This window comes from Pseudophryne corroboree, chromosome 10 (assembly GCF_028390025.1).
Source record: "Pseudophryne corroboree isolate aPseCor3 chromosome 10, aPseCor3.hap2, whole genome shotgun sequence".
Lineage (NCBI taxonomy): Eukaryota > Metazoa > Chordata > Amphibia > Anura > Myobatrachidae > Pseudophryne > Pseudophryne corroboree.
The window spans coordinates 210,106,599-210,133,548 of NC_086453.1; the positions used below are offsets into that span (position 1 = coordinate 210,106,599).

At 48.3% G+C, this 26,950-nt stretch overlaps 1 protein-coding gene across 1 annotated transcript in view; it reads right to left on the minus strand.

The window, feature by feature from the left end:
• The window catches only part of CFAP74 (cilia and flagella associated protein 74), a 741,155-nt gene that overhangs the window by 544,821 nt on the left and 169,384 nt on the right, over positions 1-26,950 (minus strand). The window contains exons 9-10 of the mRNA XM_063943052.1: positions 4,596-4,698; positions 2,005-2,162 (exon numbers count right to left, since the gene is read on the minus strand). Coding sequence (XP_063799122.1) covers positions 2,005-2,162; positions 4,596-4,698 — 261 coding nt within the window. The remainder of the gene's footprint in view (positions 1-2,004; positions 2,163-4,595; positions 4,699-26,950) is intronic.

Sequence of the window (26,950 nt, forward strand, 5' to 3'; positions counted from 1 at the left end):
AGAAATTATCAGTTGTTATCGGGGGAAACCCACGCATCATCACACACCTCATTTAATTTCTCAGATTCAGGAAAACTACAGGTAGTTTTTCCTCACCGAACATAATACCCCTTTTTGGTGGTACTCGTATTATCAGAAATGTGTAAAACATTTTTCATTGCCTCAATCATGTAACGTGTGGCCCTACTGGAAGTCACATTTGTCTCTTCACCGTCGACACTGGAGTCAGTATCCGTGTCGGCGTCTATATCTGCCATCTGAGGTAACGGGCGCTTTAGAGCCCCTGACGGCCTATGAGACGTCTGGACAGGCACAAGCTGAGTAGCCGGCTGTCTCATGTCAACCACTGTCTTTTATACAGAGCTGACACTGTCACGTAATTCCTTCCAACAGTTCATCCACTCAGGTGTCGACCTCCTAGGGGGTGACATCACTATTACAGGCAATCTGCTCCGTCTCCACATCATTTTTCTCCTCATACATGTCGACACAAACGTACCGACACACAGCACACACACAGGGAATGCTCTGATAGAGGACAGGACCCCACTAGCCCTTTGGGGAGACAGAGGGAGAGTTTGCCAGCACACACCAGAGCGCTATATATATACAGGGATAACCTTATATAAGTGTTTTTCCCCTTATAGCTGCTGTATTTTTAATACTGCGCGTAATTAGTGCCCCCCTCTCTTTTTTAACCCTTTCTGTAGTGTAGTGACTGCAGGGGAGAGCCAGGGAGCTTCCCTCCAACGGAGCTGTGAGGGAAAATGGCGCCAGTGTGCTGAGGAGATAGGCTCCATCCCCTTCTCGGCGGCCTTCTCTCCCGTTTTTCTGTGTATTCTGGCAGGGGTTAAATTCATCCATATAGCCCAGGAGCTATATGTGATGCATTTTTTTTGCCATCCAAGGTGTTTTTATTGCGTCTCAGGGCGCCCCCCCCCCCCAGCGCCCTGCACCCTCAGTGACCGGAGTGTGAAGTGTGCTGAGAGCAATGGCCCACAGCTGCAGTGCTGTGCGCTACCTTGTTGAAGACAGGACGTCTTCTGCCGCCGATTTTCCGGACCTCTTCTGTCTTCTGGCTCTGTAAGGGGGCCGGCGGCGCGGCTCTGGGACCTATCCATGGCTGGGCCTGTGATCGGTCCCTCTGGAGCTAATGTCCAGTAGCCTAAGAAGCCCAATCCACTCTGCACGCAGGTGAGTTCGCTTCTTCTCCCCTTAGTCCCTCGATGCAGTGAGCCTGTTGCCAGCAGGTCTCACTGAACATAAAAAACCTAAAACTAAACTTTTCACTAAGCAGCTCAGGAGAGTCACCTAGTGTGCACCCTTCTCGTTCGGGCACAAAAATCTAACTGAGGCTTGGAGGAGGGTCATAGGGGGAGGAGCCAGTGCACACCAGGTAGTCCTAAAGCTTTACTTTTGTGCCCAGTCTCCTGCGGAGCCGCTATTCCCCATGGTCCTTACGGAGTTCCCAGCATCCACTAGGACGTCAGAGAAATATAATTATGACAGTCCCAGTTGCCTCAGATCCCCAACTCTGCTCCCGGCCGCCTCAGATCCCGGCTGTATCACGTCACCGTGTAATCATTCGGCTATCCTCAGGTTCAGGCCACAACAGGTCCTGCCAGCCTCAGGTAACGTCCACCTCAGGTCTGCGTCACAGGCAGCCACGGCGTCCTTCCACATGAAACATGCTTGTGCAAACACACATATGCGTGGTGGCTGCTGCGAAGGAAGCTAACGAAATAGGTGCAGTGCGGCAACAAGCGGCGAAGAAGAAGGGAAGACTGCATCACCAGAGCAATCAATTAACGCATCACTATAATGGCAGGAGGGGCGGTCTTATATTCTGGTGAACTGCGCTAATGCAGTGAAGTGCCAGACCATACATAAAGAACGTAATGGCAAAATTAATACATCTACACCATTATTTCCTTGCTTGTACATAAGTGATCCAACAATCTTTATTCCCAGCACAAGCATGTGAGCAGATCAGTGGTCACTTACTTCTTCTGTTTTTCAAACTCTTGAAGTCTTTTCTGATGGATGATATACTTTGTAACATCTCCCCCTTTGACCAGCACAGCCTGTCTCTCCAGCATCTCTTTCTTCTTGGCCATGGCAGCCTGCGCTTTGTTCCGAGACTCAATGACACGCAGGTTTTCCTGTACATTTGTTGGAAAGAAAAGTCATGTACTGTATTAGAAGACACATAACAAGTGAAAACAGTATAGCATTAGGTCGACATGGCCATTAGGTCAACATGGCAAAGGTCGACACATGAAAAGGTCGACATGAGTTTGTTTTTTTTAAAGAATTTTTTTTTTTTTAATACATTTTTCATACTTTACGATCCACGCGGACTACGATTGGGAATAGTAACCTGCGAGGCACCTTGCCCGAAGCATGGCGAGCGGGGCGAGCCATGCGAGGGCACACGGTGCACTAATTGGGGTTCCGGGTCACTTTAGGAAGAAAACGACACAAAAAAAATATTCTAAACTCATGTTGACCTTCTTCTATGTCGACCTAATGACCGTGTCAACTGATTTCAGGTGTCGACCTAGTCACTGTCGACCAATATTGGTAGACCTAATGACTGTTGACCCTATGATCTACAACCAATTATTACAGGTTTCCTATATCAGTTAAATACATGAATTCTGCCAGGATTACACATCTGTTGAATGTTAAAAAGCAGGTAAAGAAATAAAAGGTCGCAAACATCAGATGCATCAAAGTTTCCAAGTGTATATATTTTTAGTAATGTCCACTGAAATTTCTTTTACCATTTATGTAATAAAGGCATTGTTCTTTTTCCTGTTTCTCCTAGTGCTTGAGTCCTTAAACAGAAAGATCATGAAGCTATGGGCAGGAGCAAGAGCGTAGCTATCACAGGTGCAGGGAGTGCAGTTGCTATGGGGCCCAGAGCTGAGAGGGGCACATCTCCCCTGTGAAAGTTATGTGTTATATACATGTTTCATCATTGGGTGGTACATGGGGGACATTATAAAGGTTTGCCTTGGGACCTACAACATATCTAGTTATGCCCCTGGACCTGCATGTTGTAATGTGGTATAAAATTAACTGGAGGGAATTATAATGTTACATAATATGTGTTGGGACACTGTTATGTGGCACTAAATGCAGTGGAGGCACTATAGTGAGGCATAATATGAACTGGAGACACTGTATGTCATACGTGAATTGGGGGTACTGTGTTGCATACTGCTGGGTTCACAACACAGGGGGGTACCGTGTTGTGAACTAGGGCACTGCTATGGTTCATTAAATGAACTAGGGCACTACGTGGTATAACACTGATTAAAGCACTACTATAGTGCAGAAAATTAACTGGGGCACTATTATGGGCACACATTTCATGAATGCTGTAGAGAGATGTCTTTCTAGAAGCATTTGGACAGGGGGCCCATCAAAATGTTGCGATGGAACCCACAAAGTTCTGGTATGCCCCTGGGAAGGAGCATTAGACATGCAGCTTGCAATATGCCTGGCCCTAGGTGCACTCCTAAGTCTCACTTGTCCTATTCTCATCAGCCTGTATCCCGTATTCCCCTGCATCACCTGCTTGTGCTCCACGTCTCCACGTGTTCTTTAGTTCACGTCTGTATTTCACATGCAGTAAGCTCACCTGTCTTGTTACCAGTCTGTTGATGAACCTTTGCAGGAGTAGACTAGTGACAGTGATATTACAGTGACGTTAGAAGGTCCTTAACTAGAAGAGGAACTAGTCACCCAATGCAGCCTGACTGACAGCCGGGAAGGGCAATAACCCTTGTTTGCTCAATTACATTTGTCTGCTGCTTTCCACCATAGTCCTGTCGCTCATTCTTATTAAATCACTCCATCAGAGTACAGTACCTAACATATCCCTCAGTCCATCTCGCAAACCTCCACACAATCTCTTTTTTCCTGCCAACACCACTGAGTGCAATCCAAAATGGGCGTAATTCAGCATGGAACGCTGCAGCAGCATTCGCATGCTGATGCCCTGTGAAGTGTGCACACGCGCAGAAGCCGCACTGCGTGTAAGCACACTGTGAGATGCAACGGGAATCTCACATCTGCGAACGCCTCTGCCTGACTGACAGGTAGAGGCATTTGCAGGGCAGGAGGGGGCATCGCAGCGTAGCTTAAGGGTGCGTCGCAGGCATGCCCGGACCGTTTAAGGGGCGGGCCGCGGCAGCTGCCCGACATCACATGCAGCCGCTGCGACCCAAAACATGGCAGGTGGCCGTCTGCCTTCGCAGCTAGGCTGTTTAAGCAGTGGGCTATTCTAAACATGTGAAAACATCACTGCCGTGCAATGCTTCCGCATGTGTGCAGGGGGTGGGGGTCCTGCTGGATCCGGCATGCGGGGCGGGCTTGCCCTGTGCTGGGCGTCTCCTCACATGTCATAGTAATGGATCTTAGATGTGCAATGTTTCGCACATCTACGATCCATGCTGAATCAGGCCCTGAACCCATATACAGTACTCATCACTGCTTAGCAGGTAATATTTATCACATTATAACAAGCATGTCAGTATTAGTTCCTCCATGCCACAGCTGTTATCTGTGACTTCTGATTACAGTACCCGGCTCATAGTGATGTTGTTTTTCAGAGACAGAACAGCCTGCATCCTCTTCTCCATGTGCTCTCTGTTCTTCTTTTCTTTTTCAGTCTCCTTCTCTCGAACTCTGTGGGTGCCGAAAATATAATTCAATTGTGAGCTCTAAATAGGTCAAGTGTGTGGTATTAAAGAGCACATAATGCATAATCCATTACATAGGCTGCAATCACATAAACATGAGGTCAGTCTAGCCTGCATATGACTTGTGCCAGGGGTGAGTGTACGGGGATGTGACGTACGTTTTCACTTTCTAAATAATGATGCTCTCAGTAGTGGGATATAATCCGCTGCAAGTTACTGTGGCAACTAGATTATGTCAGACTGCCCAAGCTGTAAGTGTACAGCCACCCGATGAAGCAGCACCACATTGCAGATGTCAGGTGGTTATATAACGTTATAGGATCAAAAATGAATAAACCTGGATGTTAATAACAAAATAAACTTACTTACATGTAAGAGATGAGCCCACTTTCAGTCTGGCATCTTTTCAATGGCAAGAACCACCAAATAGGCCACATCTACTTTTCAGTCATTACTTACTGTCTTTGGAAATAGTATCTCATAATGGAAGGCATACAGGCACAGTATAAGGACCAGATCATATTAACACGCTTGAGAAAAGTGAACTCACATTCTAAGGGTATTTCTTATCAAAATCACTCTCCCGACACTGTGGTATCTGTTACATCAAGCACTACTCATGTATGCAGCTTTAGAATGAGAGGAGGGCCGACGTTAAAATGTCTTAATTATAAATATAAAGCAATATATACAGTACGTTATGGTAAGAACTTACTGTTGATAACGGTATTTCTCCTAAGTCCACAGGATAGCAATGGGATATGATGACGCGACAGCGGATTTGCACCAATCGGTCAAAGCTTTCCGGCCTCCCAGCATGCAATGGGCCGTCCAAATATCCCCGCCTCCTGGCTCAGGCAAATCAGTTGTATTCCAAAGCTCAAGGCAGGAGCATCATAGATAGCCCTAATGAGGTGATAAGAACACACATGCACTCCCTTCCGTACAAGAAGGAAGAGGTTAGTGAGGAAAAGGATCCTCAAATCAGTTCTTACCATAACGTATATTTCTCAGGCAGGGTCCACAGGTTATCCACAGGATAACAATGGGATTTCCCAAAGCAATTTAGTGGTGGGGACGCTCCTGATTGGACAGGAGAATCCTTCGCCTGAATTCAGCGTCATGAGAGGCAAAGGTATCCATGGCATAATGTCTAATGAATGTGTTAATGGAAGACCATGTGGCTGCCTTACATATCTGTTCTGCTGAAGCACCACGTTGTGCTGCCCATGATGGACCTACCTTACGAGTAGAGTGAGCAGAGACATTAGCCGGAACAGGGAGATCAGCTTGAGAATATGCTTCTGAAATCGTCATCCGAAGCCACCTTGCCAGTGTCTGCTTATCAGCAGGCCATCCTCTCTTGTGAAATCCGTAGAGAATGAAATGAGAATCTGTCTTTCTGATGGCACTGGTACGATCCACGTAGATCCTTAATGCACGGACCACGTCCAGCGATGCATCTCCAGCAGAAAGGCCTGGTACCTAGAAAGCCGGGACTACAATTTCTTCATTAAGGTGGAATTTAGACAACACCTTCGGAAGATACCCAGATATAGTTCTGAGAACTGCTTTATCTGGATAAAAAAAATCAGAAATGGGGAACGACATGATAACGCACCTAAATCTGATACTTTTCTAGCTGACGCCATAGCCAGTAGAAAGAGAACTTTAGCTGTCAACCATTTTAGATCCAATTTATTAAGTGGTTCAAATGGGGCAACTTGAAGGGCTTTCAGGACTAGACTTAAGTCCCAAGGCACTGAAGGAGGAACAAAAGGAGGTTGAATGTGCAGCATTCCCCGGAAAAAAGTACGCACATCCTGTACGTTGGCAATTTTCTTTTGGAACCATACAGTCAAAGCTGACACTTGCACTGTCAAGGAAACCACCTTCAAACCTTTATCCGTTCCTGTCTGGAGGAATGCTAAGACCCTGGAAACTCTGAAAGACTTAGGGTCCATTTTCCGTTCACTGCACCAATGAATATAGGTTTGCCATATTCGGTGATAAATGCGGGCTGAGGAAGGTTTCCTTGCTCTGAGCATAGTGTGAATTACCTGTTGTGAGAATCCTCTTGACTTCAGGATAGAGGTTTCAAGAGCCACGCCGTCAAAGACAGTCGATCCAGATGTCTGTGATAACAAGGACCCTGCATCAGTAGATCTGGACATTGATCGCTCTGGGATCCTTTGTTCTTGACCCGTATGCGAGAACTTTGTTGTTCAGATGGGATGCCATGAGATCTATCTCTGGCAACCCCCACTTGTCTACTAGAGTCTGGAAGACCTCAAGGTGTAGAGTCCATTCGCTTGCCTAAATGGCGTGTCGACTGAGAAAGTCCGCTTCCCAGTTTAGGACTCCCGGAACGAACACTGTTGTGGACAAGGCTGGATGATGAAGTTCTGCCCACTTTAGTATGTGACTTACCTCCTTCTCGCTTTTCGGCTGCGAGTTCCTCCCTGATGGTTGAGGTACGCTACTGCCGTCGCATTGTCCGAGCGGATCTGGGCTGGTTTTCCCCGAAGAATGTCCTTTGCCTGACTCAGTGCCATGTATATGGCCCGAAGTTCCAATATATTTATTGGCAGGCAACCTACTTCCTTGGTCCACTGCCCCTGGAACCACAACCTTCCTGACACTGCTCTCCAGCCCTGGCGACTGGCATCTGTCGTCAGAATTTCCCAATCTGATATCCAAAAGGGTCTCCCCTTGTCCAGATGGGATGTCTGTAGCCACCAGGCTAATGACCTTCTTACTTCTATCGTAAGAACCATAATCTGTGTTTTTATCGTCTGATGCAACCCACGCCATTTGGCAAGAATCTGACACTGCAGAGGCCTCGAGTGGAATTGTGCATACTCCACCATGTCGAATGTTGACACCATCAAACTCATCACACGCATTGCTGCGTGAATGGATACCTTTTGACTGTGTAGCAAGTCCTGAATACTTGACTGAACCTTGGATATCTTGTTCAGTGGTAACATTACTCTCTGAATACTTGAATCCAGTACAGCCCTCAGAGACGATTTTGCCAAATTTATGAGCCACCCGTGCTTCTGCAGACACGTTATTGTTTGTTACAGATGACATAGGAGCAATTCCTGCGTCTGTGCCAGAATTAAAAGATCTTCGAGGTATGGAAAAATTCTTATCACCTGCTGGCGGGGATAAGCTGCCATTACCACCATAATCTTGGTAAATACTCTGGGGGCTGTGGCTAACCCAAAAGGTAGGGCCTGGAACTGAAAATGCTGTTGGAGGATAGCGAACCTGAGATAGCACTGATGGGACGGTGCTATAGGAACATATAGGTAAGCATCCTGTATATTCAGGGATACCATATAATCCCCTGGCTCCATGGCCAAAATGATGGAACGTAAAGTCTCCATGTGAAACCGAGGTACCCAAATGTATTTGCTCAGCACTTTGAGATTGAGAATGGGCCGAAATGACCCATTTGGCTTCTGAACTAAAACCAGGTTGGAGTAAAACCTCTGTCCTCGTTGTGCATGAGGAACTCAAAAGACTACTCCTGACTGAAGCAATTTCTGAACTGCCTCTTGCAAAGCCCTGGCCTTCGTCTCAACCCGAGACGGGCGGGTACAAAAAAAACCAAGGAGGGTGCTTTTTGAAAGCAAAAGCATAACCTAGAGATACCACTTTCTGCACCCAGGCATCTGTTGTAGACTGCTGCCAGATCTGTGCAAACTGAAGAAGTCGGCTCTCCACCCTGGGGTCCACCAGGTGGAGGCCTGCACCGTCAGGCTGATGGCTTATCTGTTTTACCAACCGGTCCTCTGGTAGCCCAATGCTTTTAAGTCCTACCAGACTTGTTGTATTGGGACTGCCTGCTATCACTTTTACCTTTAGCTTTTCACTTGAGACCGAAAGGACCGAAAAGCCGGAACTTTAGGTTTGAAATTGTATGTGGAAGGAAACTTCACTGTCTTGGAGTCTGCTTCTGACTTCAAAATATTTGTCAATTCTTTACCAAAATGAATATCTCCAGAAAAGGGCAAAGATTCCAAAACCTTCTTAGATTCTGAATCAGCTTTCCACGTACGTAGCCAAACTGCTCTACGAGCAGCTATTGTTGAAGCTGATGCCCTGTAGGCAATAGTACCCATATACAATGCTGCTTCTTCCAAGAACATTGCAGCCTGTTTTATATGTGCTATATGGGATTTTTGCTCTCTAGATGCTATTGAAAACCCCCCCTCCAATGCATCCGCCCAGGCTTTTACTGCCTTTGCCCTCCAAGCTAAAGCCATGGATGGCCTTATCACTGCCCCAGACAGGGAAAAAATGTTTTTTGGAAAACCAGCCACTCTCCTATCCGTGACATCATTTAATGATGTTGAAGGCAAAGGTAATGTAGATTTTCGCACTAATCGAATCACATGCGTATCTACTTTAGGAGCCACCTCCCTTTTTAAACAATCCCCAGCTGGAAGAAGATAATTGGAATTCCATTTCTTAGGAATTATAAACTTTTTATTAGGCGTAGCCCAAGCCTCTTGCATGATTTCCGTCAGCTGATCTGACCCTGGAAACTCAGTCTTAACTGTTTTGGGACGTTTACACACAGATGCCTTGGTTTTTAACACAGGCTCTGCTGAATCCTCTAAGGATAGAATGGCTTTAATTGCTTTAATTAACTCAGCTATATCCACTGAGCTGAAACCTTCCTCTTCCTCTTCGTATGCCGAAGTAGAATTAATTGAGCTTTCATCCTCCTATGAATCCTCGTCTGAACCATGTGTAGCCTATGAGGATGAAGATTTACTTACCACCGGCTTATCAGCCTGTTTCTTTTGAGAGGCAGCTGCTGGAAGTGATACACCACAAGTGGGAAGCTGCATGTAAGGGTTAATCGTGTAACCTATCCCCGGTACAGGAGTTGGAGGAATTATCCTTTCAGCTATACTGGATAAAGTCTGTGCAAACATAGCCCAAGGTGGAGCAACCTGCACCTGAATATGTGTTGTATTTTTCAAGAACCCCTGGTGAAAGCTAAAACAATTTGCACACAAACCATCCTGAACCAAATTCTGAGAGGATAACACAGCTTTGCAAGACAAACATGATATGAGTGTTGGTGTTGCTGTGAGTGTATCTTCCTCACCTTTTCCGCTCTTAGACATGATAAAATAGGATTTGAATTACCTTTTCTCGTAGTCCGTAGAGGATAAAGGGGTCCACATTAGTACCATGGGGCATAGACGGGTCCATTAGGAGGCATGGATACTTTAAGAATTTGATAGTGTGTGCTGGCTCCTCCCTCTATGCCCCTCCTACCAGACTCAGTCTAGGAAACTGTGTCCGAGGAGACTGACATACTTTGAAAAAATAGGATAGAAAAGATAGTGGTGAGATTCCGAACCAGCACACAAAAACTAGAGGAAAGCCAAGCTAACCAAACTTTAAACCAGGAACAGCAACAGCTGAACCAACAATACTCAACCAAGTAACAGTGCAGGAATAAACGAAGCACTGGGTGGGCGCCCAGTATCCTCTACGGACTACGAGAAAAGGATTTACCGGTAGGTAATTAAAATCCTATTTTCTCTTACGTCCTACTGGATACTGGGGTCCACATTAGTACCATGCGGATGTACCAAAGTTCCCAAACTGGGTGGGAGAGTGCTGAGGTTCCTGCAGAACTGATTTACCAAACTGAAGGTCCTCAGAGGCCAAAGTATCGAACTTGTAGAACTTAGCAAACGTGTTCGAACCTGACCAAGTAGCTGCTTGGCAGAGCTGTAAAGCCAAGACACCCCGGGCAGCCGCCCAGGAAGAACCCACGACCTTCTAGAGTGGGCCTGTACAGATCTTGGAACCGGTAGGCCTGCCGTAGAATAAGCATGCTGGATAGTAAGCCTGATCCAGCGAGCAATAGACTGCTTTGAAGCAAGACACCCAATCTTATTGGGATCATAGAGAATAAACAGCGAGTCAGATTTTCTGTGAAGAGCGGTCTGCTTCACATAGCCCGTACAACATCCTTACAACATCCAAGGACTTTGAAGTAGCAGAGGTGTCGGTAACCAGAGGAACAACAATAGGTTGGTTAATATGAAACGCAGACACCACCTTAGGAAGAAATTGCTGATGAGTTCTAAGTTCAGCTCTATCTTCATGAAAAATCAAATAGGGGCTCTTGTGAGACAACGCCCCCAGCTCCGACACACGTCTTGCTGAAGCCAAGGCCAACAATTTGTCGGTCTTCCACGTAAGAAACTTTATGTCAACATCTTGTAAAGGCTCAAACCATTCCGATTGCAGGAACTGCAACACCACGTTGAGATTCCAAGGTGCCGTAGGAGGCACAAAGGGCGGTTGGATGTGCAGAACCCCCTTCAGAAATGTCTGAACCTCAGGGAGAGAAGCCAATTGTTTCTGAAGAAAATGGATAAAGGCCGAAATCTGGACTTTTAAGGAGCCCAAACGTAGGCCCACATCCACACCTGACTGCAGAAAAAAAGGAAAACGTCCTAGTTGAAATTCCACTACAGGAAATTTCCTATTCTCATACCAAGACACGTATTTTTTCCAAATACGGTGGTAATGTTTAGATGTTACCCCCTTTCTGGCTTGGATCAAGGTTGGAATAACCCTATCCGGGATCCCTTTCCGAGCTAGGATTTGATGCTCAACCTCCATGCCGTCAAACGTAGCCGTGATAAGTCTTGATTGACGAACGGCCCCTGTTGTGGAAGATCCTCGCAAAGAGGTAGAGGCCACGGGTCCTCTAGTAGCATCTCCAGTAGTTCCGCATACCAGGCCCTTCTTGGCCAGTCAGGAGCAATGAGAATTGCTTGAGCCTTTTCCCTTTTTACTCATTTGAGAATTTTGGGGATCAATGGAAGTGGAGGAAACACGTACACAATCTGGTAAACCCAAGGAGTCACCAGAGCATCCACCGCCACTGCTTGTGGGTCTCTCGACCTGGAACAATACCGCTTGAGCTTCTTGTTGAGACGAGATGCCATTATGTCGATTTGTGGCATTCCCCACTGACGTGTCAAGCACCTGAACACCTCCGGGTGAAGGCCCCACTCTCTTGGGTGGAGGTCATGTCTGCTGAGAAAGTCTGCTTCCCAGTTGTCTACTCCCGGGATGAAGATTTCCGACAACGCCACTGCGTGTCTTTCCGCCCAGAGGAGAATCCTTGACACCTCTGACATTGCTGCTCTGCTCTTCGTTCCTCCCTGACGGTTTATGTACATTACTGCCGTTACATTGTCCGACTGAACCTGAATGTCGTGATCTTCAAGAAGATGTGATGCCTGTAGAAGGGCGTTGTATATGGCCCTTAGTTCCAGAATGTTGATTGGAAGAAGGGTTTCCTGACTTGACCATCTTCCTTGGAACTGTTCCCCCTGGGTGACTGCTCCCCAACCTCTGAGGCTTGCGTCTGTGGTTAGCAGAATCTAATTTTGAATCCCGAATCTTTGGCCATCGGTTAGGTGAGAAGTCTGAAGCCACCACAGAAGAGAAATCTTGGCTTTTGGCGACAGACGGATCCTCTGGTGCATGTGAAGATGCGATCCAAACCACTTGTACAACAGATCCAGCTGGAAGGGTCTTGCGTGAAACCTTCCGTATTGTAGTGCCTCGTAAGAGGCTACCATCTTCCCCAGGAGGCGAATGCATAGATGCACCGATATCCGGGTTGGTTTTAGAACATTCCGTACCATCGACTGGATTAACAATGCCTTGTCTAAAGGAAGGAATACCTTCTGTGCCTCCGTATCCAGTATCATCCCCAAGAACGGAAGCCTCCGTGTTGGTTCCAGATGAGATTTTGGTAGGTTCGGAATCTACCCGTGATCCTGGAGTAGTCGGGTTGAGAGGGCAATGTTGTCCAACAATCTCTCCCTGGATGGTGCTTTTATCAGCAGATCGTCCAGGTATGGTATTATGTTCACTCTGTCACAATCCTGACTGTAGGTTTCTTATTTGGTAACCCTGCCATCTGTCCCGGATCCTGTGTCTTTTACTCACTGAGTTAAACAGCTTGTCAGCACTATGAGTTTTCCTGAGTTCTCTGCCTGAAAGGTAATAGTTAATTAGCTCCACCTGTGGTGATCTCCTGTGTGAGGCTGAATTCAGTAATATGAAGTTCAGGCTTCAGTGTTCTCTCGGCCTGCTAGGCCTCATTCTACATCACGGCCTAGTCTGGAGTAGTCACATGACAGTGACTGTTCACCTGATCCAGAGTTGTCCAATCCTCTGCCAGCCTGAGACTCTCTGCATCACCTAATCCTGCTCACCAATCACCAAGAACCAGGAAGTATAAGTTTGGAGGCTGAGTTAGAAACTGGGCCAGTTTCTTGTGTCACACTCACAGCTATGTGTGAGTCTTCAAGCTGAGCTTCCTAAAGGTAACCTTTATACTCTAGTTCCTGTGAAAACTCTGTTCCTTGTTACCCTGTTTGGTTTACTTTTGTGTTGCCACTGATGATCACTATTTTCACGAGTCTCAAAGTAAAGGCACAGCTGCAGTGGTTCATCTTAAAGGCACAGTATTATATTCCATAGTCTCAACTGAAAACCACAGCTGCCGTGGTTCATCTTTACTGCTGTTGTAGTTGTGATCTCCAGAGCTCCCGTATCCCTGCAGCATCTCCGTGCCTCAGCATCTCCGTGCCTCAGCACCTCCGTGCCTCAGCACCTCAGTGCCTCAGCACCTCCATGCCTCAGCACCTCCGTGCCTCCCAGCACCTCAGTGCCTCAGCACCTCCGTGCCTCAGTACCTCCGTGCCTCGGCTTCTACGTGCCTTAGCACCTCGTGCCTCCAGCATCTCCGTGTCTCAGCACCTCGTGCCTCCAGTACCTCCGTGCCTCAGCGCCTCCGTGCTTCCAGCACCTCGTGCCTCAGCACCCCCGTGCCTTAGCACCTCGTGCCTCTAGCGTCTCCGTGCTTCAGCATCTCCGTGCTTCCGGCATCTCAGTGCCTCCAAGCACCCCAGTGTCTCTACGCACCCCAGTGTCTCTACGCACCCCAGTGTCTCTACGCACCCCAGTGTCTCCAAGCACTTCTGTGCCTCCTAGCACCTCAGTGTCTCCAAGCATCCAGTGCACTTTAGCGCAGTTGTACCTGGTATTCTTCACTGATTCATCAGCGCCTTTCCAGTTCTGTCTTTCAGGAGATCTTCAGCGTTCACACGTGCCCCCTGTCTGCCGACCTAATCCTGCATGGGGAGAACCTAGATTCGGCCATCTCTGCTGCGGTTCCTCTTCCCAGTCACCGGAAGAAGCCCCGAGTCCACAACACTCCCAAACCAGGCCAGTGGTAGTATTCATATAATTCTCCAGTCGCCCGCACAGACTTCACTAACACCGGGTTCACAAAACCTCAGTCATGACAGTAGGAACTGGCCACATGGACCCGGCCGAAAGTGTTTGTCTGACGCAGGACCTCCTAAGCAATATTGCAGGACGCTTGGAGGGTTTGGAGTCGACTCAGCATCAATTAGCACAGTGTCTGCAGCGGAATTCTTTCACCAGAGATTCTCTGACCTTCTGCACTAAGACTCCTGACCAACTGCAGATTTTCTTCCAGATGTTATTACAGTTACAAGAACTTTTGTCTAGTATTCTTTCTGCGATGCCTGATCTCTTCAGGAATACTACCAATGTTGTTGATCCTGTTTTGTCCCATCCAGTTAATAGAGTCTCTTCCTCTGTGCAAGGAAAAGTTGTTCATCAGAGCTATCCACGGCCCAAACTCTCTATAGCTGAACGCCAGCGGCGTAGGGAGCTACACCTCTGTCTTTACTGTGTAAATTCCGGTCATTTTGTTAAAGATTGCATTCTTCGTAAGCCAGGGAATGGTGACAAATCTCAGTTTAACAGTGCTCATGTCTACAAGTCATCCACAGTAGCCGATCCTGCTACTGCTGACAGGGGTATCAAGATGGCTACTCTGAAAGAGACTCAAATTTATGACTGGGGTCCGGTGATTAAAAGACCTTATCCCAAGTTGGGTGTCCAGAGAAGAATATTCAAGCCATTTAGAGTCACAGAGGAGTCCGTGTCTTCAGCCCAAGGAGGGGCATCCGTGTCTTCAGCCCAAGGAGGGGCTTCCGTGTCTTCAGCCCAAGGAGGGGCGTCCGTGTCTTCAGCCCAAGGAGGGGCGTCCGTGTCTTCAGCCCAAGGAGGGGCGTCCGTGTCTTCAGCCCAAGGAGGGGCGTCCGTGTCTTCAGCCCAACGAGGGGCATCCGTGTCCTTAGCCCCAGAGAGGGGTTCAGAGGGTCCAGCCCCAGAGGGTCTTCAGAGCGCTGCCCAGCCAGAGAGACTACAGAGTGCTGCCCAGCCAGAGAGACTACAGAGTGCTGCCCAGCCAGAGAGTCTACAGAGTGCTGCCCAGCCAGAGAGTCTACAGAGTGCTGCCCAGCCAGAGAGTCTACAGAGTGCTGCCCAGCCAGAGAGTCTACAGAGTGCTGCCCAGCCAGAGAGTCTACAGAGTGCTGCCCAGCCAGAGAGTCTACAGAGTGCTGCCCAGCCAGAGAGTCTACAGAGTGCTGCCCAGCCAGAGAGTCTATAGAGTGCTGCCCAGCCAGAGAGTCTACAGAGTGCTGCCCAGACCCGTGAAGAGGGGGCTCTTGCTTCAGCCCAGCCCCGTGAAGAGGGGGCTCTTGCTTCAGCCCAGCCCCGTGAAGAGGGGGTTCTTGCCTCAGCCCAGCCCCGTGATGAGGGGGTTCCTGCCGGTCCAGCTATATTCCAGGCTCCACCTGGTCAGTCCGTCCCGGTTCTATCCGGTCCAGCGATACTCCAGGCCCTGCCTGGTCAGTCCGTCCCAGTTCCAGCCGGTCCAGCAATACTCCAGGCCCAGCCTGGTCAGTCCGTCCCGGTTCCAGCCAGTCCAGCAATACTCCAGGCTCTGCCTGGTCAGTCCGTCCCGGTTCCAGCCGGTCCAGCAATACTCCAGGTCCAGCCTGGTCAGTCCGTCCCGGCTCCAGCCGGTCCAGCAATATTCCAGGCTCCATCTGGTCAGTCCGTCCCGGTTCCAGCCGGTCCAGCAATACTCCAGGCTCCGCCTGGTCAGTCCGTCCCGGTTCCAGCCGGTCCAGCAATACTCCAGGCTCCGCCTGGTCAGTTCTTCCCGGTTCCAGCCGGTCCAGCAATACTCCAGGACCAGCCTGGTCGGTCTCCTTTGGCTCCAGCCAATTCAAGTATCCTCGGATCCAATCCAGTCCTCCTCGTCCAGCCAAAGATTTCTCCAGTTTCAGTCTGTTCAAGCCCATCTGGACTCAAACCGATTCCAAGCATTGGTCCAAGTAAAGAACTTTTGTCAGTTGGTCCCAGTAAAGGACTTCCACCATCTAGTTCTAAAATTAGACTTCAGTCTGTCTCTGACTCTGTTTCTTTGTCTTCCAGCACTGAGTCCACAGCTTCCGCAGGGAATTCTAATATCTCATCTCGATGTCGGGATAATTCTGCTGCAGCATCTAAAGTCAAGAAAAATACCAAGGCTATTGACCTAATGTCTGAATGGGTACCTCAGTCTAATGTTGTTTCAGTGGCATCTGTTTCCTTGAGTCCAATTTCATCCTCCACTCAGTCTTCAGAACATTCAGCCGATGCTCTGTTTTCTGACCCATCACTTTCTGAGCAAGATAATGCCTTGATGAACCAATACTGTCACGATCCGGGTATCTGGACGCCATTACTTACCCTTCAGATGCCTCCTAAGGCTGGCTCAGTGTTCCAGGACCGGATCCCGCTGTTCCTGAGTTTCCACATGCAGAATGTCAGAGTGGTGATTTCATCAGCCGCGGCCTCCGCTGTGCCCGCGTGGTTAAATGTGCGCTTGTCAGTCTGGCGTCTCCTGTCTCCTGTGGCCGGCGTCGCCATTACTGTTTCAATTCTCACATGGATTACAAACCAAACTTCCCTCCAAGTGTCTGCATGGGCGCAGCCATCTTGGATTTTGTCATCTGATTATTTCCACCAATCTGCTGTCTGTATTGTTGATTTGCATAATTGCCTAGCCAACCCCTTCCTTGCTGCAGGTATAAGTATGCTGTGCCTGAGCAAGGAAGGCGTCAGTGCTTTGGTTGTCTTACCTAGTTCCAGTTTGTCTCTCTCCTGTGGTTGTCTTCCAGGTTTCAGCTCCTGTCTCCAGACTTCTGCTATAGAGACCCGCACCAGCATTCTATCTGCGGTGTAGCCTGACTCTCCGATCCATTCTGGACTCATCTGTTTCCAGCTACAACAATCACCTGCTTCCAGACCAGCTTCCAGCAGTGTACAGCTTCTCTTAAAGGGCCGGTGTCCTTTCTGCAGTTTACCACTCTCCACCGGTATTATTATTTCACCGCTCTCAAACAATCACCTGCTTCCAGCCCAGCTTCCAGCAGTGTATAGCTTCTCTTAAAGGGCCAGTGTCCTTTTCTGCAGTTTACCACTCTCCACCGGTATTATTATTTCACCGCTCTCAAACTCCAAACTTCATTATTATTTCATCGCTCTCAAGTTCGTTTATTATTTAACTGGTTCCAGCCAGTATCCACTCCGTACCAACAACAGTCTGGTTCCAGCCAGTATCCACAGCAGCCGTTTTACCTTCAGCAGCCCAGCCTTTCCTGGAACATCAGCTGGTACGATCCTGGGTTCTCTCCATTGCTACAGTCAGGCCTGGTAAGGACTTTCCAACTAGAAGATTATAAGAACTGTCTCACACTACCAGTGCCTGTGGCCCTTGCCACCCTGTAGTACCCAGGAATTGTATTTATCCTCTGTTGACTTTTATGTTTCCTTTTACTGCTGCTGTGTTACGGAGTTTGTCATAATAAACATCATTGACTTTTATCCTGGTTGTCGTGGTCACGCCTTCGGGCAGTTATTCTACATGTTACTTACATGTCTAGGGGTCTGATACAACCTCCCAGGTTCCGTTACATCTCAGCCCCTACAACTGAGGCTGCCTCCCGTCAGCTCAGGCCCTCAGTTGTGACAGTAAGCACTGACCTAATGAATCCAGCCGGAGACCAGGATCAAGCGGCCAGGCCGATGCAAGAACTGGCAGCCCGACTTGAACATCAGGAGGCTGCACAGGGCCACATCATCCGCTGTCTCCAGGATCTCTCTACACGGCTGGATGGGATTCAAACGACCCTCCGTGGACCTGGCACGTCCGGTGCGTCCACTACAGTAACACCAGCTGTAACCCCACCCACCTTACCCATTTCCAGTCCACATCTTCATCTTCCAACGCCAGCAAAATTTGATGGATCTCCAAGGTTCTGCAGGGGATTTCTCAATCAATGTGAAATCCACTTTGAGCTTCTACCTGGCAATTTCTTCAGTGACCGTACCAAAATTGCCTATATCATCTCCCTTCTCAGTGGCTCAGCCCTTGACTGGGCATCACCTTTATGGGAGAAGTCTGATCCCCTGCTATCCTCCTATACTGACTTTGTAGCTACATTCAGGCGCATCTTCGACGAGCCAGGCCGGATAACATCTGCTTCATCTGAGATTCTCCGTTTACGCCAGGGAACACGTACTGTGGGACAGTATCTTATACAGTTTAAAATCCTGGCATCCGAACTGGCATGGAACGACGAGGCCCTGTATGCTGCATTCTGGCATGGCTTATCAGAACGCATCAAGGATGAGTTAGCTACCAGAGACTTGCCCTCTAAGTTGGATGAGCTAATTTCTCTTTGCACGAAGGTTGATCTACGTTTCAGAGAGAGAGCAACCGAGCGAGGAAGATCATCTACTCCTAAATCTTCTGCTCCTCCTCCTCGTCAACCATCTCCATCCAAGGATGAGCCTATGCAAATTAGTCGTTCCCGTCTATCTCCCGCTGAGCGCCGAAGACGTCTCACTGAGTCTCTCTGTCTCTACTGTGCAGCTCCGTCGCACACTATCAATGCCTGTCCCAAACGTCCGGGAAACTCCAGATCCTAGCTCGCCAAGGAGAGGGCCGGCTAGGAGTAATGATCTCCTCTCCACCTCCTCATGACTGTAACCTCCCAGTGTCGCTCCAAATTGCTCAACGTTACAGGAACGTCATTGCCCTCCTTGATTCCGGAGCAGCTGGGAATTTCATAACCGAAGCTTATGTTAAACGGTGGTCCCTACCCACCGAGAGACTGTCCTCGTCCATCTCTTTGACTGCCGTGGATGGCAGCAAGATTTTTGACGCAGTCATTTCCTTAAGGACTCTTCCAGTTCGTCTGAGAGTGGGAGTTCTTCATTCTGAGTATATTTCTTTTTTAGTGATTCCAAGAGCCACACATCCAGTGGTTTTAGGCCTTCCATGGCTCCGTCTCCACAACCCATCAATTGACTGGACGACTACGCAAATACTGGCATGGGGTCCCTCCTGTGCTGAGACTTGTTTAGCCAAAGTTCTTCCTGTTTGTTCTTCCTTCCCCAGGTCATCTGATGTTCCGCCTCCTCCATATCAAGACTTCACGGACGTGTTCAGTAAAGCCTCTGCTGATATCCTTCCTCCTCATAGAGAATGGGACTGCCCAATCGACCTCATTCCAGGGAAGGTTCCACCGCGAGGTCGAACTTATCCGTTGTCTCTGCCTGAGACACACTCCATGGAAGAGTACATCAAAGAGAACCTGGCGAAGGGTTTCATCCGACCATCTTCTTCTCCAGCCGGCGCAGGCTTCTTCTTCGTTAAGAAGAAAGACGGTGGTCTGCATCCGTGCATCGATTACAGAGGTCTGAACGACATTACCGTCAAGAACCGATACCCTTTACCCCTGATTACCGAGCTCTTTGATAGAGTTAGTGGTGCAACTATTTTCACAAAGCTGGACTTGAGGGGTGCCTACAATCTCATCCGAATCCGTGAGGGTGACGAGTGGAAGACCGCCTTTAACACCCGTGACGGACATTATGAGTACCTCGTCATGCCCTTCGGATTGAGCAACGCTCCAGCAGTCTTCCAGCACTTCGTGAATGAGATTTTCAGGGACATCTTGTACCGCCATGTCGTGGTTTATCTAGACGACATCCTCATCTTTGCTAATAATCTCGAAGATCATCGTTTCTGGGTAAAAGAGGTTCTTTCCCATCTCCGTGTCAATCACCTCTATTGTAAATTGGAGAAGTGTGTGTTTGAAGTTAAAACCATTCCGTTTCTAGGTTACATTGTGTCCGGTTCCGGACTAGAGATGGATCCTGAGAAACTCCAAGCAATCCAGAATTGGCCTATACCCTTAAGCCTCAAAGGGGTCCAGAGGTTCTTAGGGTTCGCCAATTATTATAGAAAATTTATACGAGACTTTTCCACCATCGTGGCGCCTATCACTGCATTAACCAAGAAAGGTGCTAATCCGTCCAAGTGGTCCGAGGAAGCTACACAGGCCTTTCACCTTCTGAAGCAACGGTTCATCTCTGCACCAGTTCTGAAACAGCCCGACACCGACTCTCCTTTTATCTTAGAGGTAGATGCCTCCTCCGTTGGAGTAGGAGCGGTGTTATCCCAGAGGGCCAAAGATGGACATCTACATCCTTGCAGTTTCTTCTCCCGGAAGTTCTCCCCAGCTGAGCGCAACTATGCCATTGGCGATCAGGAGTTGCTAGCCATCAAGCTCGCTCTGGAGGAGTGGAGATACCTGTTGGAGGGAGCTTCCCACTCAATCACCATACTTACCGACCACAAAAATCTTTTATATCTCAAAGGCGCACAATGTCTGAATCCTCGTCAGGCCAGATGGGCACTTTTCTTTTCTAGGTTTGACTTTAAACTCCAGTTCTGTCCGGGTTCTCAGAATCGTAAGGCCGATGCCCTTTCCCGCTCATGGGAGCAAGAAAATGAGTCCGAGTCTGCAGACAAGCATCCTATTATTAATCCGTTGGCATTCTCCACGGTAGGGATGGACTCTACGCCTCCACCAGGGAAAAGTTTTGTTAAGCCAGTTCTAAGGAAGAAGCTCATGCATTGGGCCCATGCTTCCCGTTTTGCTGGACATACAGGCATTCAGAAAACCCTTGAATTTATTTCTAGGTCCTACTGGTGGCCAACTCTGAAGAAGGACGTTATGGAATTTATTGCCTCCTGCCCAAAGTGTGCCCAACACAAAGTCTCCCGCCAGTCGCCTGCGGGGCAACTGGTTCCATTATCTGTTCCCCGTCGACCTTGGACCCATTTGTCGATGGACTTTGTTTCCGATCTACCTATCTGCAACAAGTTTAATACCATCTGGGTGGTAGTTGACCGGTTCACCAAGATGGCACATTTCATCCCTCTCACCGGTCTTCCGTCAGCTTCCAAGTTGGCTCAAGTGTTTATACAAGAGATCTTCCGACTTCACGGTCTTCCTGAAGAGATCATCTCGGATCGTGGAGTACAATTTGTAGCCAAATTTTGGCGAAGTTTGTGTCAAGCCCTCCAAGTCAAGTTAAAGTTTTCCACGGCTTACCATCCTCAGACCAATGGTCAAACCGAGAGGGTGAATCAGGACTTGGAAGCCTTCCTCCGTATATATGTGTCTTCCTCTCAAGATGACTGGGTTCAACTCCTTCCTTGGGCCGAGTTCAGCCACAACAATCAATACCATTCCTCATCTTCTTCTACACCATTCTTCATTAATTATGGATTCCACCCTAAAGTCCCAGAATTCCAACCGCTTCCCGCAACTTCTGTTCCAGCAGTGGATGTCACCTTGCGTCAGTTTTCAAATAACTGGAGGAACGTCCGCGCAGCCCTGCTTAAAGCCTCATTCAGGTATAAGAAGTTTGCCGATAGGAAGCGTAGAGCGGTTCCTGCTCTCAAGGTGGGTGATCGTGTGTGGCTGTCCACGAAGAATTTGAGGTTGAGAGTTCCCAGCATGAAATTTGCACCTCGCTACATCGGACCCTTCAAGATTGAACAAGTCATCAATCCTGTTGCCTACAGGTTACAGTTACCAACCTTCTTGAAAATACCCAGGACATTTCATGTTTCTTTGTTGAAACCGCTGATCCTGAATCGGTTTCATTCCGCACTTCCTCCAGCTCCCAAAGTTCAGACTCAACGGGGAGTCGAGTACGAGGTGGCCAAGATTTTGGACTCACGTTTCCGTTACGGTCAGTTACAATACCTCATTGACTGGAAGGGCTATGGTCCTGAAGAACGCTCTTGGACCAATGCCTCAGACGTCCATGCTCCTGCCTTGGTCCGAAATTTCCACGCAAAGTTTCCTTTAAAGCCTAAGAAGTGTCCTGGGGCCACTCCTAAAGGGGGGGGTGCTGTCACGATCCGGGTATCTGGACGCCATTACTTACCCTTCAGATGCCTCCTAAGGCTGGCTCAGTGTTCCAGGACCGGATCCCGCTGTTCCTGAGTTTCCACATGCAGAATGTCAGAGTGGTGATTTCATCAGCCACGGCCTCCGCTGTGCCCGCGTGGTTAAATGTGCGCTTGTCAGTCTGGCGTCTCCTGTGGCCGGCGTCGCCATTACTGTTTCAATTCTCACATGGATTACAAACCAAACTTCCCTCCAAGTGTCTGCATGGGCGCAGCCATCTTGGATTTTGTCATCTGATTATTTCCACCAATCTGCTGTCTGTATTGTTGATTTGCATAATTGCCTAGCCAACCCCTTCCTTGCTGCAGGTATAAGTATGCTGTGCCTGAGCAAGGAAGGCGTCAGTGCTTTGGTTGTCTAACCTAGTTCCAGTTTGTCTCTCTCCTGTGGTTGTCTTCCAGGTTCCAGCTCCTGTCTCCAGACTTCTGCTATAGAGACCCGCACCAGCATTCCATCTGCGGTGTAGCCTGACTCTCCGATCCATTCTGGACTCATCTGTTTCCAGCTACAACAATCACCTGCTTCCAGCCCAGCTTCCAGCAGTGTATAGCTTCTCTTAAAGGGCCAGTGTCCTTTTCTGCAGTTTACCACTCTCCACCGGTATTATTATTTCACCGCTCTCAAACTCCAAACTTCATTATTATTTCATCGCTCTCAAGTTCGTTTATTATTTAACTGGTTCCAGCCAGTATCCACTCCGTACCAACAACAGTCTGGTTCCAGCCAGTATCCACAGCAGCCGTTTTACCTTCAGCAGCCCAGCCTTTCCTGGAACATCAGCTGGTACGATCCTGGGTTCTCTCCATTGCTACAGTCAGGCCTGGTAAGGACTTTCCAACTAGAAGATTATAAGAACTGTCTCACACTACCAGTGCCTGTGGCCCTTGCCACCCTGTAGTACCCAGGAATTGTATTTATCCTCTGTTGACTTTTATGTTTCCTTTTACTGCTGCTGTGTTACGGAGTTTGTCATAATAAACATCATTGACTTTTATCCTGGTTGTCGTGGTCACGCCTTCGGGCAGTTATTCTACATGTTACTTACATGTCTAGGGGTCTGATACAACCTCCCAGGTTCCGTTACATCTCAGCCCCTACAACTGAGGCTGCCTCCCGTCAGCTCAGGCCCTCAGTTGTGACAAATACATTAGGAATTTCAGGAATGCCAAGAATTGGAAAACAGTACAAAGACAACAGCCTGTTGATTTAAGAGTTGGTTATGTTTCCATTGATTCCACTCCCAGTTCCTTGTGTTGTTCTGAACTTGTTAATGCAGCTTACAAAATGCATGTAGTTACTCCCAAAGAAGACTGGTATCTTCCAATAGACTTGGACTCAGACTCTGAATTTGATCCAGTTTATGATGCTACTTTTTTCAGGGGAGGTCCCATGTTTCCTAAGGAAGTTTTTTCTTTACAGGAGATTCCGCTCTCCCTGGTCAAAACCAAATGTTCCCGTAAGAAGAAGAGGCATCAACGAAGGTCCTAAATTCTTCTGTATGAATTTCTCAAGTTCCTCTAAGTTTCAAGATGGGTGTCCGGAGTCCACCCTTGAAGAGGGGGATACTGTCACAATCCTGACTGTAGGTTTCTTATTTGGTGACTTACCCCTGCCATCTGTCCCGGATCCTGTGTCTTTTACTCACTGAGTTAAACAGCTTGTCAGCACTATGAGTTTTCCTGAGTTCTCTGCCTGAAAGGTAATAGTTAATTAGCTCCACCTGTGGTGATCTCCTGTGTGAGGCTGAATTCAGTAATATGAAGTTCAGGCTTCAGTGTTCTCTCGGCCTGCTAGGCCTCATTCTACATCACAGCCTAGTCTGGAGTAGTCACATGACAGTGACTGTTCACCTGATCCAGAGTTGTCCAATCCTCTGCCAGCCTGAGACTCTCTGCATCACCTAATCCTGCTCACCAATCACCAAGAACCAGGAAGTATAAGTTTGGAGGCTGAGTTAGAAACTGGGCCAGTTCCTTGTGTCACACTCACAGCTATGTGTGAGTCTTCAAGCTGAGCTCCCTAAAGGTAACCTTTATACTCTAGTTCCTGTGAAAACTCTGTTCCTTGTTACCCTGTTTGGTTTACGTTTGTGTTGCCACTGATGATCACTATTTCCACGAGTCTCAAAGTAAAGGCACAGCTGCAGTGGTTCATCTTAAAGGCACAGTATTATATTCCATAGTCTCAACTGAAAACCACAGCTGCCGTGGTTCATCTTTACTGCTGTTGTAGTTGTGATCTCCAGAGCTCCCGTATCCCTGCAGCATCTCCATGCCTCAGCATCTCCGTGCCTCAGCATCTCAGTGCCTCAGCACCTCAGTGCCTCAGCACCTCCGTGCCTCCCAGCACCTCAGTGCCTCAGCACCTCCGTGCCTCAGTATCTCAGTGCCTCAGTACCTCCGTGCCTCAGCACCTCCGTGCCTCCAGCATCTCCGTGCTTCCAGCATCTCCGTGTCTCAGCACCTCGTGCCTCCAGTACCTCCGTGCTTCCAGCACCTCGTGCCTCAGCACCCCCGTGCCTCAAGCGTCTCCGTGCTTCAGCATCTCCGTGCTTCCGGCATCTCAGTGTCTCTCCGCATCCCAGTGTCTCCAAGCACTTCCGTGCCTCCTAGCACCTCAGTGTCTCCAAGCATCCAGTGCACTTTAGCGCAGTTGTACCTGGTATTCTTCACTGATTCATCAGCGCCTTTCCAGTTCTGTCTTTCAGGAGATCTTCAGCGTTCACACGTGCCCCCTGTCTGCCGACCTAATCCTGCATGGGGAGAACCTAGATTCGGCCATCTCTGCTGCGGTTCCTCTTCCCAGTCACCGGAAGAAGCCCCGAGTCCACAACACTCCCAAACCAGGTCAGTGGTAGTATACATATAATTCTCCAGTCGCCCGCACAGACTTCACTAACACCGGGTTCACAAAACCTCAGTCATGACACACTCCTTGTTTGCGGAGGAGAAACATCATCTCTGCCATTACCTTGGTAAACACCCTCGGTGCCGTAGAGAGGCCAAATGGCAGGGCCTGGAACTGGCAGTGACAGTCCTGTAATGCAGACCTTAGATAAGCCTGATGAGATGACCAAATCGGAATATGAAGGTACGCATCCTTGATATCCAGAGACACCAAGAATTCCCCCTCTTCCAGACCTGAGATCACCACTGTCAGAGACTTCATCTTGAACTTGAACACCCGTAAGTACGGGTTCAACGACTTGAGGTTTAAAATGGGCCTTACCGAACCGTCCGGTTTCGGTACCACAAACAGGTTGGAATAATAACCCTGGTTTTGCAGCTGAAGTGGAACTGGAACAATGACCTGAGTCTGTACCAGTTTTTGAATTGCTTCCTGTAAAGACATACTTGCTTCTTGAGAAGCTGGTAAGCCTGATTTGAAGAATCAGTGAGGTGGAAGTTTCTGAAACTCCAGTCTGTAGCCCTGGGCGATAAGATCCTTGACCCAGGGATCCTGGCATGATGTTGCCCATACAGTATGTGACTGAAATATCTTAAATCAGGCTCCCACATGCCTGTCTTCCAGGCAGTGCGGTCCACCGTCATGCTGAAGGCTTCGAGGAAGCAGAACAGGGGTTCTGTTCCTCTGAACCTACAGTTGCTGGTTTTCTGGGTGTACTTCTATTGACTTTGAAGGCCGTAGAAGAACCTTTGGTTTTATTTAAAAATTTTGCTGTCCGAAAGGACTGCAGCGTTGGAGCAGAGTAGGTTTCCCTAGCTGGGTGGCTGCAAAGGAAGGTATGTAGATTTACCCGCCGTAGCCTTGGAAATCCACGTATCCAGTTCAGCTCCAAACAGGGCCGCACCTGTAAACGGTAGGTTTTCCACGCCTTTCCTGGAATCCGCATCTGCAGTCCACTGGCGTAGCCATAGGCCCCTGCGTGCTGGCACTGCCATAGCCATGGTGCATGCATTAAGCAAACCTATTTCTTTTATAGCCTCTACCATAAAATTTGCAGAGTCCTGTATATGCTGTAGGAGTAAAACTATCTCCCCCCTGGATTAGGAATCTAACTCGTCAAATTAGATTACCTGACCATTTAGCAATGGCCCTAGTAATCCATGCACAAGCAATAGTGGGTCACTGGGCCACCCCAGCAGCCGTGTACAAGGATTTGAGAGTGTTCTCAATTTTGCTGTCTGCCGTGTCCTTTAAGGAGGCTGCCCCAGGAACAGGGAAGACTACCTTACGTGACAACCTAGATACTGATGCGTCAACAATCGGTGGGTTTTCCTATTGTTTTCTATCATCATGTGAGTAATCTCTTAGGGTTCTGAAACTTTTTATCAGTATTAACCCAGGTTTCTTCAAACAGAGAATTCTTTTTATGCAAGAAAAGTAGCAGAGGATTTCTTTTTTACATCAAAATAAGACACCTCAGCCTCCTCTGTCACCTTATCAGGAATTTGCAGAACGTCTCTAATAGCTTCTATCAGAGCCTGTACCCCCTGTGACAGAGCTGCATCATCCCACACCGAGTCCACCTCACCCTCCTCTGCGTCTGACACGTCATCATCAGTGTCAGTCTTCAGGATCTGGGCCAGTGTATGCTTTTGTTGACAAATGGTGGGGGTCTGAGACGATGGTATGGGAACTGAATCTCTATTCATCAGGTCATCCACAGACTGTCTTAAGTATTGCGTCTCTTTCTCATTCTGGGATAATTTATTAGAAATATTTGAGATCATTCCTTTTAGAGAATCCAACCATGCTGGTTCGGATCCACTAGCCTGAGAATGTGTACTATCCTGAGTACATTGTAGTGATCCCCCTGGGGAAGAAAAAAACTCTGCCATGCATGAAACACACTCCTTAGACATTGTAATGTGAAAGTACACACTGGAGAAAGGTTAAGCACAGATAACCCACACAGAGCCCTTCTAGGGAGACACGGAGTATGATGGAGCCAGCCACACAGCGCCCTTCTTGCTAAAGCTTAAGCCTAGCTGGGTCGCG